Source organism: Acipenser ruthenus, chromosome 26, assembly GCF_902713425.1.
Source record: "Acipenser ruthenus chromosome 26, fAciRut3.2 maternal haplotype, whole genome shotgun sequence".
NCBI lineage: Eukaryota > Metazoa > Chordata > Actinopteri > Acipenseriformes > Acipenseridae > Acipenser > Acipenser ruthenus.
Genome location: NC_081214.1, coordinates 986816 through 1005766, shown reverse-complemented (window position 1 = coordinate 1005766; position 18951 = coordinate 986816). Strand labels below are relative to the sequence as shown.

Here is an 18951-nt window from a genome sequence, read left to right as displayed (position 1 = left end):
CGGTATCCAGAAGCTACCTAGATAAATGTCCATTGCTTTGGAAAAGCTTTTAGTTGAGTGTGCTAAGCTTGTGCTGTGTGTTCCTATTCCACAGTTTATGAGAACTCAGCCTTCTGGCAGAGAGACAGGCTCAGCTGTGCATAAAGGAGTCAAACACTTTGCTCAAATGGATATAAAATGATAGCTTTTATTTGCCCTTCCCTGGTTTTCACTTTGACTCACCAGAACGAACACACTGGTCTGGAAAACAAAACACTGCTTTTAATGATAATGAAAAGCCTTTATTTTTATTTTTCAAAAAGGCTTTTATAGGTATCCTCCCTTTTAATGTAATATGCTTACAAGAAAGGGCGTGGAACACATTCAAGCAAACCCATTGAAAGAACACACCAGCATACAAAGGACTGCAGAAGTGGAACGCATTTGATTTGAACCAACTAGTATGCAGCAAACGATTTGAAACCGCACTAACAACTGTATCGGACAGATACAGTCGAACCCGGAGAAGTGCAATCCAGATGGTGAATCCTGATTGTAGCACAGCCTGAGGAGCATATGCCTGTCTAATCCCAGGGGTGAGGGAACAATGAAGACTCCCCAGTGAAAAACAGCACCTGCAGTGCCAGCCATTGTTCAAAGCACTGCAGAGCTCCAGGCCATCCGATTCACACCTGCGTCGTTCCCACAACATGAGACCGTTTCCAATTCTACAGCAGCACCAAAAGAAACGGTTTTGCCAACTGTTTCATTAGCCAATTCATGTTACTAGGGAAGTCGTTCCAGCTTTTTTTTTGTAGGGGATGTTCGTAGTGTGTTTGCAGAACATGTGTTGTTGCTGTTGGGCATAATGAGACGCGATAGACATCAAACGGTGATTTTGTTGAAGATGGCGCTCGCATTAAAAAATGGGTGTAAAGTAGTAAATAAATCTACTTCAAATTACAAGAACAGCAAAAAAAAAAGCACATGTTGTTAAGGCGTTTGAATAAATACACCATATAACCAGCAACACAATGAGAGACTTGAGTATCTCCACTAGGTTTATCTCATTAATTCCTGGAGAGTGCATGTGCTCCGTAGGTTTCCGTGAATGAACGGCCCCATTGTTTCCACACGTACCAATGATTCTTAAATCTGGGCGAACAGCTGCCATCTGCCAGTTTCCTGCAGACAGGTGCCCAGTACAGAATGTTGCACCAGCAGCCCCTTCAATGGCACTGCAGCCACTCTTCTGGGCAACAGACATTTGACCCTTTTCAAACTGGCACGGTCTTACAAATATATTTCAGATCTACCATTTGTGGTATCACACCCCTAAGGATTGTATGGAACAAACAGCCAGGCATTACTATCAGACTCAGACAGTGGGTTATCCTCATACAGCTTTCAATGGTTTGTGCCACAAATTCACAACTTTTCTGGACAATTAAAGAGCCCTAAAGAGAAATAAAAATATTATAATGCTAAATACTACTAAAACAAATAAATTATTTCTCTCCAGGTATGTCCCGAAAACTGTGAAAGGCGAGGTGCAGGCAGACAGCAGCGAGAGACAGCCCTACATCCCAAATAAAAATCCACAATCCTGTTTCATAGTTCTTTTATTTAGACCATCCAAATAAAAGGCACATAAAAACATTGGGCATATGTTTACATAATTATTTTTGACAAAACATACATTTAAAAAAAAAAAATGTAGGAATGTTTTTTCCTTTCCGCTAAATCGGAAAGTCTAAAGTCTTCATATATATATTTATATATACAAAACAAAATGACCATTGTTAATGTTCTAATACAAAAGGTTTATAAAAGGTTCTTACTTCCTCTTGCACAGATGTCTAGCCTAACTACCACGTCCTTGGAACTAAATGGTTTTGTACAGAGATATACATTCCGTTTGCCTCAGCAGGGATCCAAGAATTGCTTGTTGTACCAGTCTGACAGGAACACATCGGCCAGCCTTGGGTACAGTGATAAATTAGGATGCAACAGAATTTCAGCAAGATTAAAATAGTTCATCGTCTTTATGATATGATCTAGGATTGAGAAAGTCAATGAATGACACACAGTACGAGTTACTGTATGTACAGTACAGTGATCTCAGGGTTTGCTCTGTTGAGGTGTGCTCTGTCTCCAGTTAATCACAGTAGTGTTTAACAGCTTTAGAAGCGTGCCTGTCAACCTCAAGAGACGAGAACAGCCGACGATAGGCTTCAGCATTTGGTCTGGCAGCTGCTTTGAGAAAGTAGGACTCCACTTTGACAGTAAAAAAGGAAAAGCAGTGGAGTGGGCTGCTCAACAGAGTTAAGAGTTAACAGCTTCTGCCACCTTCAGGAAACACATACATAATATAAAAAGAGATCTGGGGAAGTCCTTTTTTTTAGGTGGGCGTCTCTTACGACGAGGGGACTAACTGCACTCTGGCACACAGAACAATTCTTTATTACAAGAACCGATCCAAGCTACAGTAAAAATGTAGAACTGTGAGCAAGTCTGAATGGACGGCAGCATTTCTAACTCCGTTCTTGGATCCCCGCCTCTCTCTCTCTCTCTCATCTATGCTTAGTTCAGCTCAGCAGAAGTATATGGTGTACCATATATATTTACAAATGCAACGTTACAATTCCAGGATTAAAAGTTATGTGTGAGACATGAAACACTTACATAACACGATCACCGGGCTCTCTATCCTCAGCAGAGTTCCTGAGTGTAAGGTCCATACTACGCTTTCTATTCTTCCAATAAAAAAGGGATAAAAATAGAATTCTAATTAAAAAAAATAATAATAACTAGGATCCATCACCGGTGTAATAATAATAATAACATTAAGAATATTAATCATGGTGACCTTTGGAACAAACCTCGGCATGTTCCCAAGCCACTAGATGGCGCATTTCTATCTACAGTGCAGACCTGGTACTTTTGCAGGTCAACACTTTCATTTGATCTTGAATAATAATAATAATAATAATAATACTGCTCTTTTAGAAAATTAAAAACATGGGCTATGCATTCAGTGCAAGTTTCTTTTCCTAGTTTGAAATCCTGTAAAATGACTGAAAATCCAGAAACTGGTTTATAACTGTATAAAAAGTCAGAAGCTCATCCCAGCTATCCCCAACACACACTTAGATATTTTGTTTGTTTTTACATCTTTAGTCTATAAAAGCCTTAACGATCGCTGTGGGTGGCACGATTGGAAGGGTAAAAAAATAATCCATCCAGTTTAACTGTTTAAGATACTGTCCACGTACCTTACTGAATACAGCGTAACAAATCGCTCTGTACAAACACACGTCTACATACGTGACCATTTGAAATCATCTTTGCCCTCCGATTGGAAGTCTTTGTCCCTTTACCGTTAAAAAAAAAAACACACACTTAAAAACACACTGTTAAATACTGATCTGCAGGCTACAATAAGAGACAGCTGCTATGTGTATTAGGAAGTCTTACGAAACTCTTGATAACCAGCAATGCACATGGATTGCATTTGACACCCTAAAAAAAAAAGGGGCGCGCGACTTTGACACAACAGAATCTTCGCTTACCTGACGTGAAAGACGTCTTTGCTCGCAAAACCAAATTAATCTTGCACTTTTTTTTTTTCATTCGATTAAAAACAGCAACTGTATTCTGTTTTGGACAGAGGTGCTTCAGAAAGCCCTAATACTAAGCCCTAAGTTTACTTTTTTTTTTTTTTCTTAAAAAAAAAAAAAAAAGGCAGCTGTACTGCAGCCAAGCAAAGGGACAGCTCCTCTCTCCATACCATACCTGCCTATGCAAAGTAAACTTAATACTGGGGGAGGGACGGAGGGAAGGGGAAAGAGGGAGTCTACCAGGGAGGGGAGGAAGGCAGGACCTGGGAAAGAAAAGGCATGCTTTCCATGGGTCGCATCGCTATATTTAAAGGGCCGGTTATATTCATGGCGCTGGAGAGAGACATGGGGGTGGAGATGGCGACGGGGTGCGCGATGTTCATGGGCGCGGTGGCGATGGTCACCGGGTGCGGCAGGTTGACCGGGGAGGTGATGTTCACCGTGCTGGTGCTAATGTTCATTTGAGCCGCGATGGTGACGGGGTTGCTCATGTTGCAGCGGCTCATGCCGGTGGTGATTGGGGCCGACACCGTCACCGGAGTCGCAGAAGCAGAGTTGCAAACATCACTAGAGTCTGAAACATACGAGAGAGAGAGAGAGAGAGAGACGTTAGAGAGCAGGTCTGTTGCTGAGCATCAATAATATAAAGCAGACCCTGATATTGATGGTACACAGCCGTTTGAAAGGTCTGTACAATATGTAGCAGATCCTGATATTGATGGGATACAGCCGTCTGAAATTTCTTTATTATAGCAGACCCTGATAATGATGTGATTCAGCCATCTGAAATGTCTAATATATAGCAGACCCTGATATTGAGGGAATACAGCCAGCTGAAATATCTTTGTATATCAGAAGGAAATGTCATCACATTAAAAATTAGCTATACGGTTTAATTATAACTATATATGTTGAACTATATATTATAAAAAATATGGCAGAGCGCTGTGCAAGATACATGGTGATTTTCACCCCACTCCCAGGGAGTATGTCAGCATGTATCACACTGCACCCTATACAATATTATACATGTGAAGACTAATCACAACAAACAACCACACTGCCCAAGCATTACCCCACTGAAGTTTAATACAATAGTACAGATCCTTGCTGTCAACGTCTTATACTACAGCTCATGTTTCCAGACACTTAAATGAAATGTCTGCATTCGGAAAAAAATATATATATTTTGCCAAAAGTCTCGGCTAGTGCCATCATCGGTGTACTAAATTAGTTATGTGACCAGTACAATTATGGTTTTGCCAGTGTACATTCTGAGGTTTTATAAATCATTCACCACCCGTATGTACGTTAAAAGGACAGGGGAAATGCGCTTTGCTAAAATTCTTCACACAAAACTCAATCCAAGCTAGACTAGATCAATCACAGCTGCTATCAAGGACCTCAGTGTTTTGTGAACAGTTGTCTGTCCCATCACACCTCAGAGTTTTGTATCGAGCTACAGTATTACCTTTTCTTTCCCCCAACGTGTTCCAAATCCAGTCACCTAATCCTAGTCAGAAATACAGACACACAACAGCATTATAACAGGCTGCTCAAGGCAGACAAACAGGGGGGCATCTTCTCTGGACTCCTGGTTTGTTAACCCCTGCACCGCGTCGTCTTTCAAAATCGTCTGTGTTGCGTCATTTTACAGGTAAAAAAAAAAATTAAAAGCACCAAGACAAACATCTGCATGCATCGTTACTATTTATGGGAAATCAATTGCAAAAAAGGCATTTTGGAGTGGCAACCCCAACACAGTACAAGGGTTAAGAAAGATTCAACCTTTTGTGCTGCAAAGAGCTCAATTATTCATACGGATTTCAATGGGATGTAACACTAGACAGTGATAAACAGATAAAATCAACGAGCTCAGACTCATTTGGGGCACACGTTAACAATGCAGGGACCAGCTTTTTGCAGCTGGGGTGGTACCAATGCACTAGTAAATAAAATAAATATATATAATCCAGCTATAGGATAAAACAAAAAGGGCAAAACAGGTACACAAGGGAGGGGAAAAAAGTTGCATTACAAATAAAGACTCTTCTAAAAAGAGAAACGTTTCATTAATAGCAAACATGTTTTTTTTTCAGTCACATTTTAGCACAGCCATTAAAAGGCTCGGGAACAGCCCGGTGAATTTCTTTTCTCCGAAATTCATTCACAGTGCATTAAGAGAACTATAACCTTTGCCTCTCTCGCAACACAATTTTCTATGACTAAAAACAAGGTTAAAAATAAAAGGTTCAAAACGCCATTTTAAAATTACAGATGGAACATGTGGGTGAGAGGACCTTGAAAGTGAAGCTGAGCATTGGAATGACGCGTGGTCTTCTATGCACAGGATGACATCTGCACACAGGAGGAGGTACTGGAATGACGCGTGGTGTTCTATGCACAGGATGACATCTGCACACAGGAGGAGGTATTGGAATGACGCGTGGTGTTCTATGCACAGGATGACATCTGCACCCAGGAGGAGGTACTGGAATGACGCGTGGTGTTCTATGCACAGGATGACATCTGCACACAGGAGGAGGTACTGGAATGACGCGTGGTGTTCTATGCACAGGATGACATCTGCACACAGGAGGAGGTACTGGAATGACACGTGGTGTTCTATGCACGGGATAACATCTGCGACACAGGAGGTGGTACCGGAATGTTGGCAAACACTGCATAGCGATTGGTTGATTTCTCCTATGCAATTTATAAATTCCAAATAAATCAACGCTCCCTCATTTGCCTGCCTCGAGACGTCCAGTTTCTATGGCTGCTAAGAAGCCACCTGAAATCAGCCCCCAGTCTTACAGCGAGGGTGACGGGAGTGACACACGCTCACACACTGACAGGCAAGGGAAAGATAGGCTCTCATGGCTCTTCAGCACCCACAGCAGAGCAGCACAGCCCTCACATGAAGATCAGAAAGGCAGCCACTGAGAACACCTGCACCAGCCCACTAGCCAGCCTGTGCTCTCCGGTTTCTGAAGGACTCTTCTGTATTTCTGAAGTGCGATGATAAACGGCCGATTAAAAACAAAATCATAAGAACTCAATTTTCCTGGAAGTGCAAAAGGAACACCCTTCAGATAGTAACCAGCTGGTATATTTTTATTTTAATCTTCATTTTAGGCTGGAATTCAGTACTTTCGTCTGAACAAGCCCTTGAACCGGTTCAAGTTCATAGGATTACAGTGGAAATGTAAGCAAGGATGGAAATACGACTCCCATTGCATAACAGTTTGATCCATTCCTGGTTTTACTACGAGTTTAAGACACACCTGAGCTTGTTACCTATACACTGTGGTTAATCAAGCATGTATTAAAACCTGTTATTCACATGCCAAAACATGTAGTGTAATTTAACTATGCAATACACCGGTTTGTCCTTCGTTGCTAAAATGGACTGTATTTGGGGGGGGGGGGGGGGGGGCAGGGTTGCTTTGTTAGTGGGAACAGGGATAGAAATAAGACTCCTATTTCATAGCAGTTTCAGTCATTCCAGGTTTTAGTATGTGCTTCGCTAGACCCAGCATACACACAAAGAATACGAAGAGTTAACCACCACAAGGAGCCGTTTTCACAACTGACTCACCTGCTTAAAAAAAAACAAACAAAAAAACCCAACAGGTTTATCCAAAGCCTGACCAGACACGCAACTTATTTATCAAGTGCGTGGAAAATAGGCAGAAAATGTATACATTCCCAACTTAAAACTTCCTAGGTCAGTGGTTTTAAATACATATGTGTATGAGATAGTTAATCCTGGGTGTGCACGAGTTAATCATAGCAACCATACTGACAATGTGACTGCAAATTATACATTCCAGAGTCCAGATTTTGCAGCTCAAAGTAAATGCTTGCTTTCCTCCCGGGACTTCAGCAGTGGTTCCTCTGGCTGATCTTCCTTTGCATCTTAAAGGGTTGTAAAGACGCCTCCCAGTGCACAGCAGTACATGCCATTCCTAGTTTTACTGGGAGCTCAAGTTCGAGGTTTCAGTGACACGCAGCACAGCACTGGGATTCCCCTTCAATCTGAATGCACCTTGAACAGTAGGAGATCCCGACAGCACTGCAGTGATCACAGTGCGATTTCTGACTTAACCCATGGAATACCTGTCCCACACTGTGACCGCCTCTCTGCGGAGGCCCAACGCAATTACCTTTTAGCTGAAGTGAAAGAAATCAGAGCATGCATTTAATAGAGATGATGCAAAGCTGTATGTATGCGCATTCAACCAACATGTAACTTGTGTAGAACACATTCCCCCTCCACTTTAGCTAAAAGGTTAATTGCATTGTGGCCAGATTTACTATCTGTACGAGCTCCACAAGGCAGCCCCCTTCTCGTTGTCTTCTTGTCTTACGTACCTTTGTTACAGGATGTGTTGAAGTTGCTTTGCCCGTGTGTTTTCAAATGGCTGGTGAAGTAGGCTGCGCTCAGCATCTTCCCACAGATATTACAGGTCACTTTCCCTTCGTGGCGAATCATGTGCGAGCGCAGTCTGTCTTTGGTAGCGAAAGCAGCTGTACAAGCCTGCAGAGAGAGAGTGGACAGAAGAATGGGTTTCAAACTGCAGAGAGATGGCGCACATTCATTCGTATAACTTTCATCTTTGTAAAAAAGATATTCTAGCAAAATGAGTTTCTCATCAGTAATAGTACTGCAGTGCCTGAATGAAATCACAATTACTAATTCCACCAATTAACTTGTGTACGTATTCGATTAATACCAACACCCAAATGAAAAACACAAATAGCTTTCCAAAAGAGTTTTTAAAAAAACATACCTTTTTTTTTTTTTTAGTTACAGTATTTAAATAAAAAGTTACAATACAATTTTAAATCACTGCAAACGATTCCCGCATTCACTTACAGCACAGCAAGGTACGGTTTGCCGAGCAGAAAATATTCTACCCGACCCAAATCTACACTTACACCTGACATACATGGCCTGCACCCTTGGTGCTTGCCAGTGCCTTATTCAAGTCATTACTAACAGTGGAGTATTAACCACACACACAAGTACATTCACTCTATAGCAGGTGAAAGGCATGCAACTTGTTTCAATGTAGTAAGTGTAACGTTTCTTTACCGTGACTTGGCATTTGAAGGGTCTTTCTGTGGAATGGACGTGCTTCACATGACAGCTTAAATGATCAGGCCTGAAAAAAACAAAATGAACGTATTAAAACATAAAATCACATCCTCACACCCTAGCCCGGTGCAGCAGTACCACAGTGCACTTACTACAGATCTTCAGAGCAAATCCTTCTGAAACTCTGACCCCCCCAATCAAGAACATTCTACAACCCCAGCGTTCTAGAACTCCTATGACTCACAATGAAGGGGTGGACAGGGCATTACGAAGCAGGGTCACTAGCACTGAATGGGTGGTAAAAAAATGTCAGGAATCTCTTTAAAACAATGCTGAAATAACAACTTTAAAAAAAAAAACATACTATATGAATAAGTCGTGTTACTTTTATTGTAGGTTGTACTTAGATAAAATAATAATAATACATGCAGTGATATCCTTAAGCACATCACAGCCAAGTCATATTATTAAAAAAAATAAATTGCAAAAATGTTTCTGCTCTCCCTCGAGTTTGATGCCAAGTGTGAAATATAAACAGTGCCCACTCAGCTCAAAATAAAAAATTATATTTTACACAAGTTGCTTCCGACAGAGAACACACTGGAAACTGCTGCATCATCCCGGCTGGCTCCTGCTGCCCTTTGTACCATTGATTCCATGAGCTGTACTGTGGCCACGCAGCATCTCTGATCTTAATGTGAAACGAGTCAGCGGCGCTCTTGTGGGCGTGATGTGTTTTTACAAGACCATGCGTGGTGACAGACCTTGGACAGTATGCTTATACAGCTCGCAGGACACAGCCACAGAGCAATCAGTACATCTGTCATGATCAACTGCAGAAGCCCAGTCATCCTTAACAAAGCTTTCTCTCATACTAAACCCCAGAAAGTTTCTCTTGGTTTCGTGTTTCACTCGCTGCTCACTGCTTATTAATTTTCAGCTTTATTAAAATGATTCTTTCAGGAAGAATGCACACAGAACAGCACAGTATGAACGGACTTACACCGAATCTAAAACAGCTTGCAGGGAAACTACTGCTTCACTGCAGGAAGGGAACATTAAACCAAACCATTCTCACACACACACCCCCCGCCCACCCCTTGCAGGACACCAGAAGCCTGGGTTCGGGAGAACAGAAAGATGCATGGTGGCAACTAACAAGACCGGACTGTCAAACCAATGCAATGAGACCATTACTGGGAACCAGAGCTGGCGTTTAAAAAGGGTTCTGCATCTTAAAGGAGAGCAGAACATTTACTGAGCTTAAATGTGAAATGAGTCACTGCTAAATTTAGAAATACCAGAAGCAACGTTTAGTAAACTGATCGATCGATTTGTTCCAAAGCATGTTAACAAATACAGCAGATTTAACAATGCCAGGGCTTTCACAGAAATCAGAAGAAAGTGGGTTAACGAGAGAGTAACTTACACAGAAAACGTTATTTTTTTTATATGAAGGGAGTTGCAGAAAAGCGTGAGCCACGTACCTGGAGAAGCCTTTCCCACAGACCGAGCAGATGTAAGGCTTGTTGATGCCGCCCTCGTGGGACCTCACGTGGTAGGTCATGCGGTCCTTCCTCTTGAAGCGCTGCTGGCAGATGGGGCACTCGAAGGGCTTCTCGTCAGAGTGGGACAGCTTGTGCCTGTTCAGGTGGTAGACGTCGCGGAAGGCCTTGCCGCACATGTCACAGCCGTGGTTCTTCTTCACGGGCTTGGCGGGCTTCTTCGGGGGGGCGCCGGTGCCGGGCGGGGGGTGCTGCGCGTTGCCCATGATGCCGGGAGACATGATGCTAGAGCCTGTGGACACCGAGGTGGTGGCGGTGGTGAGGAGGCCCGCGATGGTCGACACGTAGGAAGGGGTGCTGCTGTTCTCCCGGGGGATTGGGGAGGAGATGAGGGGCACCATGGTGGGTGCAGTCTGGGCCGTCTTCTTCGGCCGCGACACCATCTTGACGCCCGTGTGGCACGACTCGTGCCTGCGCAGGTGGTAGCTGTCCCTGAAGGCCTTGTTGCAGTAGCCGCAGATGAAGGGCGTTTTGGTTTTGTGCTCCTTCTTGATGGCACCCGCGACCTGCCCCCCTCCTCCTCCGCCGCCGGGCCCCACATTGTCTTTGAGGTGCTCGGAGGAGCTCGAGGGGGGCTTCTGCTCCAGGGGGATGGGCAGGCTGGGCTTCTGGTCAGGCTGATCGGACACAGAGTTCAGCAGCGGGAGGAGGCTGTTCTGAGCCACCTGGTGCTGGTGATGCAAGGCTTCGTTCGCCTGGGAGGAAAGAGAAACAAAGCAGAATGATTACTAGAATGGTACGGCACCCAATGTATCCAAACTCTTCCAAGCCTTAACTTGAGGGCAGGGGCTCCGTGTATTACAGCAAACCAGAACTTTCACGTCACACCAGCACATTGCAAAGAAAGAAAACTACTATTTATTATGCCTAATGATACGGAGTCTGGATCCTGCTTTCAGAGTAAATGCCGATGCATATTCAGCTACACTTAACAGAACACACTGCTTGCTCAGTCCCTTTCCGTCTTGTTCTGCATCAAATTCAAATTTAGATCACAGCTCTGTCTGAGAAATTGTACTGTGTGCTAGAAGGGAAATGTGTGCATCTTCAAAGCAAGACTGACAGATCTTTAATCTACACCCTTGGCACGGCTACACCCACAAAGACAATAAGCCACCACCGAATTCAGATAAGGAAACAAAATGCCCTTAGTGCATTGAGGACAGACAGACTATGAAATGTTGTACTTTTATAAAAGAGTAATCATTTTAACTAAATTGCCATGCTAGATTTAACAGTCCTAATTAATCCAGATGCAATCAAATGAAACAAAAGCAGTCACCTAAAAGTTCTGAACTATTATACCAAAAGAGAAAACTTCACACAAGTGCAGTACCTGTAGAGAGCTTTTCAGCATGTACACAGTATGCACACTCACGGTTTGTATGCAACCTCACTGATAAAATACTGATTCTGTCCTACTGTAAAAATAGACAGGAATTTCCTGCCAAAGCCAAAAGATGAAGTCAATGTTTAAACAGAAGACGTACTTCACCCCTGTCTAAGGGAAAGGTGTTACAACCGAGAGGAAGCACTTCAAAATGCAGTTGAGATTAATGACAGAATGAATACCTAGCACACTGTAAACGCAGAAATACTGAAGATTCTGAAATTATAAACTTGTAAAAGGTGCTTTAATCATTCTGGAGGGCTGTTCCTGCGTGACTCTCTTGGAATATATTATATATAAATTATCTTCTGGGTCCATGTTTGAGATCACGGTCTGGACCGAGCACATGCTATTTGTCAGCTAGAATCCATCTGACCTGTAGTCTTGCCCATCATGACTGAAAGTGACTTCAAAATCAGCCAGTCATGCGAGGAGGGGCAGCCCATTTACACAGAAAGATGCGTGTTTCATATTGCAGGCATTTTTGTCCGAGCTCTGCAAGTAACATGGGCAATCTGAAGTGTGAACGGAGCAGATTTTTAAAGCAAGTACAGTACAAAGTCTGCCCTGCAAGTTTTCTGCATGCAAATCCATATTACAAAACTTGCAAGAAAGAACTTGGTTGGTTGCAGGAGGGCTCTGGAAGAGTTTGTAAAGTGTAGCATTCCTTTGCAAATCTGGTCCACTGTGTCCAAAACGATGCACAGTACAGCATGCTTTTCTGTAGAACACTAGACAAGGACTCCTAACCCTCAGACCCTTCAAAACACCAGAGCGTAGAGGTGAAGCGAGCCTCACAGCACATGCTGGCATTCAAGGATCTAAATCTGTAGCGGGTAAGAGGATATCCTGCTAGGAGCCGTTCCTCTCCATGTGACTCGACTGTAGCAGCGAAACACACTCTCTCTGACCAGGAAACCAGCAAAACCAAACATCAGAGAGGTGCTCTGTAGAACAAGGACCGCTGCAAATGAAAACTGTATAGGTTATACTGGAGCAGGTCCACAGACCAGCCATTGAGAAACGCTGCTCTTAAGAGCTATAGGACTCCAGGTTAGACATAAAATACCTGCCAATACCAGGCCAGCACACCTGTGTCCCTTCCAGCTCCAGCACAGCACTAGCAGTTTACTGGCTCAAAAAAAAAATCCCCTTCAGTCACTGCGTGCATGACTGTATCACGTGAAGTTTCTGATCTATCTATCCATTTTATAATGCATAGTGTGTTTTTTTCAAAATTTTAAATTTCTAAAAAAGTAATTCCGAAATCATGACCGAAGGGGATATAAAGGGTGAAACGCGACTCCTGTTGCTTCGTAGTTAGCTGGCTCAACACCACCGTCTTACTTCACATCTATAAATACACCTTCCAAATCTATTTAATTTCTCTCACACTGGGAGTTTGGGTATGATCTCACTTCTACCACCTCCAATCCCAACCACTGCACCTGTGCCATCACAAGCAGTCAACTGCATAGCAGCATTTAGACAGTCTCCCTAAATACATGCCCCCACCCAGCCGACCTGCATAGACAATCACTCATATCAGGGGTTCAGGACTGGGTTGAAAAATGACACTAAAATCAAGGACAGGCAGGAATATAATTTTAATTTAAAAATCTTTCACACGAGTTGAAAAGATTTAAAGCTTTGTGTTGAAGTTAAAAGGCTTTACAAAGCAGCGCTTGTGCTGCAAAATAAAACAAGCAAAAGGGTCCATTTTCCAGCCCTGAAGAGACTGATCTGAGCATCTGTTCTACCGGAGAACCTGACACCCGCATGCCACAGCGAACCAGCCCGCAGTGTCACGGCTACCAGTAGAACAGCCCCTTCCCTTCGTGACGCTGCGATCACAAAGCAGCGTGCAATAACACAAGAAGGGATTCCCCTTAGCCAAACACTCCTGGGAGCCCAGATAAGGACGGGAATACAAGGGGTGGCAGGGTTGCTTCAACCAGGAATGCAATGCACTTTGAATTGAATTTTTTTTTTAAATCCGCATTGTGTTTCAGCTGCTCATGAAATACAGTACAATGTTCACAGCCTCCTAGACTTTTTCTGCATTAAATCCAAGTATTGTATACAAGCAGTAAACATGAAAAAGGACTGTTCGCAAAGTGCTGGAGAAGAGTAAAGTTAACGAAGCGGACTCTCCACATCTGTCAGGATTTGTTTAGTGTCCACAGGCAGAGCATAACAGTTTAACCACCAAAACCGAGCCCCTTCCAGACCTCTCAGAACCTGAAGTTCTGCCAGCGTGCTGTGTGAGCTTCTCTCAACGCACTGCTGCCTGCTGCTTAAATGCAATGGGTTGTCATTGACTGAAGAAAGAGATAAGGGAAGGGGGATTTTAATAAATCTGAACATTTACTTTCACAGCCAGCCATCCAGCCAGCCAGTCAGTAGTGCCATTTCCAAATCAATACCATGCATTTCCTTTTCTCTTATAAATAAAAAGAACAGCATGCAGTGGTGCACTTAGTCTCCACAGGAGGTCTTTGTGACTTCCTCTTCATTGCTTCAGTTGCATGATTCATTCCAGTTTATTTTGTTCCCCCGACTGTATGCGGCTGCCAAGCTGGTAAAACAGAAGCCGTGTCCCCCTCTTCAACCTCGGGCCCTGCATCTTCCTCCCAAAGGAGGGGGGGCGGCACAGATTCCACGCAGACCCAAACTCTGGATTGCCCCTGCAGTCAGATACTAATGACAGCTCGGATTCAAATGTGAGGCTCAGCGATACGAACCTGCTGTGCTTTCATGCTGCACGGAGGATTCTGACATAAACCTACTCTGAAAGCAGAGGTCAATAAAGACAAGTGGAAAACAAGTGCAGTCTCCTCCTGGAGGGGATCTGATCTGATCTGCACAGGGGAGAGGGCTGTCCAGAGGCACCGCTCGGCAGATCCGCTGCTGGACAGATACCGTTTTGTTCAGTTACAATTATGATGCAGTAATTACAATTATGATGCAGTAATTACAATTCTAATTACAATTACACCAAAAAGTAACAAACAACTCCACACATTTACAAGTTCACTCTATTCTAAATAACCCAGAAATAAACCACAGGTACAAACAAACGGGGTTAGCAAAAGTGTATGATAACAGAAGAATAACAATCGAATGACAAATAAATGCGCAACTGAACTGCAAGCGATCAATGATATGGTGTAATTAGAATTCTAATTACGCCGGTGTGCCCGGGTTCAATTGTATTGCAATTAATTGTGCATTGCAAAGTAATTGACCCCAGGTCTTCTCCTCAAACTGTTTTGAATATGTTTTCATGTATTTTGAAGGTTTCAGATGATAAATAAATTTAAAAAAAAAACATGCTAGTGTTCAGAGATACCTACAAGGAAGCCAGCATATTTTTTGCATGAAAGGTTGCTAGCACAGCAAGTTATTATTTAGCAATCTAAACTGCGCTTTCTCTGGCTTTACACATTCCAGCATTTAATTCCAAATCCTTTCCAAGTGTCGGTACTGCTCGCATTCCTCCCATGCAAGTAATACAGTACGTTTCATCCACACAGCGCTACCACATGCGCCATACGATTTCAAAGGGCTCCCACAGGAAAAAATGAGTAACACATTAGTTTGCAAGAAAGCGACCCACTGCAAAAAAGATTTGGATTACAACCCCTCATTATCAATGCCAACGGTCAAGACGACAATGCTGTAACTATGACCCAGACAAGTGGGAAACCATCCTTACAAAACATGCATGACTCGCCCTCACTCCGCAGCTTCACAGTTTAATACCAAATTCACTTAAAGCACCTTTGTTCCTCGGGCCAGCTGTAGGTCAGTCTGATTCTCTACTGTCCGCTACCCGGGGCCTGTTTTTAAAGCTGCAACTAAACTATGTATATGAGCAACTGTCTAAACAACATCTGCATCATATCAGGGACTCTGGAACAACACAAAAAATATGTCTGGATTGAAGAAAAACACGTGTACACCAGGTAGCATCTCACAAACAAATGCCAGTGAAGCATTTCATCCAAACCAGGCCAGTGGTTTCCAGGATATAACCTAGCCCTAGCCCTCAGCAGCTCAGACAGCCAGTGACACAGTCAGTCAGCCGGAAGGAATAAGGTTTGGCAGTATTCATGAAGCCTTTCTCGGTTCTTTTTTTTTTTTTATATAAAAGAGGGTTTGGAATGTTTCCAGGTCTTCGTTTTCACAAATGCTCTTGCAATGCAGTAGGGCAGCATTGACTTTGCTATGCTGTTAGGAGCACAGAGCGCTCAGCCTGTCCATTCAGTAAGCATGTGAAACCCAGACAGCCCTCAGGACTGGAGCAGACAGACAGACAGACAGCCCTGTGCACAGTGGTGTATTTCACAATGTAGGGAGTAATGGAGGCCCCTGAATGGAAGTTTGTATTATTCATAAAAATGACTGCTGGGACAAACATGTGTTCTTCATGTTCCAACATTCTCCTAAAATGTAAACGTAAATTGTTTTCTATTAAAATCAGCTGGAAGACAAAAGTGCAATTTGTACTATATTACAGTTTAAAAAAAAAAAAAAAAAAAAAAAAAAAAGAATAATCTACCAAACACGTCAGCAGTGCATCAAATTACCTAAAAATGAAAAGTTACAGAAGGGGTGTCATTTAAGAATTGACACAGTCGTTTATAAATAAATACAAAAATGGTCAAGTTTGTTTGAATAGTCATTCTAGCACCAATTCAAGTTTTTTTTTCGAATGCATTAGTTCAGGGTTCATCTTATAAGCACATACACACACTTTCAGAAAGTAATACCCTTTCAAGTTTTAAAATGAAACCACTGTGGGCACTTCCGTGGCTGGTACCAATTAGCTGCTAACAGCTGAAATGCTGCCTGGACACAAACAGAAGGGCAGTAATCCTACCTGCCACTATTACAGCATTCAGCAGACACACTTCAAAAGAAGCAGCCGTCTGTGTGTGCCACTTTCCCGGAGGCCTAAGAATCTGATCTGCAGAGCTCTGAAGATCCTCAGCGTTATGAATATGATAATCTGGCATGGAACGGAAAACGCTGTAGAATACTCTACACCACCCAGGAAGGCTGCTCCTTCTGCACTTCTGGTCTGGGACCCAGTACTTATGTAAATATTACTGGTGACCTCCGAGGACAATTTTACATGCACTGCTTTCACTCCAACTGGGAAATCACCAGTGCTTTAAAAAGGGGGGGGGGGCTTGATTCACATGCTTTGTGTGGGGGGGGGGGTCAAACCTGTAATCACGTTTAACCCTCAGGTTAAAATGATAATATATAATCTCTAGTTGCCCAAAAGCTCTATTCCTTCCAGCTAACCTTGCCTCAGAATTCTTCAACTAATCACAGCCTATATTACAAGACATTTCAAGAGTTTTAACAAGATTTACTTCACCACAAACCCCAAAACACCAAGTGTAAGAATAAAGGAATACTTTTAAATTATTTTTTGGTTATGCTTGTCAGAGCCTAGGCCTGCTGTGTATAGCTTCAGCAGCTTTTCAAGCTATGGTGTTCTTAAATCCCTTTCATGGATTCAAATTAAAGTTGCTACAGCAGACTGTACACGTTGATACTGTATATAAAAACAGAAATTGGGCAGAAGTGTATAATACATCAAAAACAAACCTATTTGTAAAGTCGCCTGGGGTAATACAATAAATTATATTCTCTAGAAGAAAAATATTTTTTAAAAAAAGTATCTGGCAAATACAAACGCCCCCAGGCTACTGAACATTTTAAAATCACTACAGCGCACAAAGATCTCGCGTGGGGGCGGTTTGCAGGCTACCAGTTTTGAATTTCACGATTCAGCTATGGAATTTGAATAGGCTCCGCTATACCAGCCGATGAGCGGACTGTTTGCTCAAGCGTGCATGGAAGGACTATCCATTTTCAAGGAAGGTCTCTTTATGGGAACGGGCCAAAGCATAAGAATTCTTATTTTGGGGGGGTGGATGAATGTATAAAAGTATACGTGTTAATAAAAACATTTTACGATTGAATTTCTTGTTTCTACATTTAATTTGCATGTATAATATGCTTCTCAAGTTACATTATCTACGGCGATTTACTTTAGTAGATTGTTTTACCAAGGCTGGGGTATCATTCTTTAACATTTACATACAAAATAGTGGTCTAAAAAATTCAGACTTGAACCTTTTTTTTTTTTTTTTCAAAACCATTTCAATCGGTTTGCTTTTAAACGGCAGATTACACTGCAAAATAGGCGTTAGATTATACCGCAGATACACCGAATCACATGCATTGCGTTTAAACATAGACCGTGCAAGCAGCAGAACAAAGTTTGAGAATATTATAGATAGGAGGATGGTTATTTTTTGTATTACCCTCAAAAGCTCGCCGGTGGGGCGAATGAAAAAAAAAACAAAAAAAAAACCAACCAACGAATAAGTGGCGCTGGCGGCGACTTCACCTAAAAATATCTATATCGGGAGAAAACAAATACATGTTTTTTTGCTTGTTCGGAGCCATTTTAACCGATATAAAAGTGTTGCATTTGGAAAAATATCACTTAGACACACAAACGAGACAAGAAGAAAGCAGTCCAGATTTTTTTTTTTTTTTTTTTTTCAAGCGTCATGCCCGTACCGACTCACAGCTGGAAGCCCAGTAGATGTGTACCATTGTTTTGCTTGGCTGGGTTTACCTCAAATTAAACCTTTTAAAATCGCCCTGCACCGCGGGACAGACGGTTTATACATCGAACGAGGCCTCGCAAAGGTCTTTTCCGCTTTTATTCGCTCCCTTACCTGAAATAAGAATGTACTCCAACTCGGCTCCATTGCAACACTTAAAAAAAACTGCAGGAAATCTCCAAGAAGCCTACAACAAAGCAGCTAAACATGGCAGCTGCTACAACTTCCTGTAACCCTGGGGCCGGACCATTCAGGGAGGCACATGGGGGGGGGGAGGCAGGGTCCACAGCGACTGCATGATAGGGACGGAGTCCGTGGATACAAGAGTATTCGACACAACCTGTAGTTTTATTTTGAATTGTAGCTTTGTATCGTGTTTATCGAGCGTATCTTTAAATATATATGTTTTTTTTTTATCGAGTTTTGCCGAACACCCCTATCGGCGGTTGTTTCAGCGATCCGACAGGGGCATTCGAAAGATGGAAAGAAGTTAATCATTTTCAATTTTGCTGTCGTGAAGCAGATTTCGTGCCGTTTTCAATTTTGTTTTTTTACATTTTTACCGTTTTTGTGTGGGATGTGTTATTGTTGTTTTCTTTTTTAACGCCTAACGATAAGACACAGGCTTAAATAAAAC

At 42.6% G+C, this 18951-nt stretch overlaps 1 protein-coding gene across 2 annotated transcripts; it reads right to left on the bottom strand.

The window, feature by feature from the left end:
* Positions 1-1583: 1583 nt before the first annotated feature.
* LOC117429947 (vascular endothelial zinc finger 1-like) lies at positions 1584-18799 on the bottom strand. Of its 2 annotated transcripts, XM_034049920.3 has the most exons (6): positions 18429-18799; positions 10191-10963; positions 8701-8770; positions 7977-8142; positions 5071-5112; positions 1584-4173 (listed from the first exon to the last, which is right to left on the bottom strand). In XM_034049920.3, the coding sequence occupies exons 1-6, from the start codon at positions 18459-18461 to the stop codon at positions 3836-3838; spliced, it is 1422 nt and encodes a 473-aa protein (XP_033905811.1). In that variant the 5' UTR covers positions 18462-18799; the 3' UTR covers positions 1584-3835. The 2 variants fall into 2 exon arrangements, with proteins under 2 accessions (XP_033905811.1, XP_033905812.1); XM_034049921.3 differs by lacking the exon at positions 5071-5112 and having other exon boundaries at positions 18429-18796.
* Positions 18800-18951: the final 152 nt, after the last annotated feature.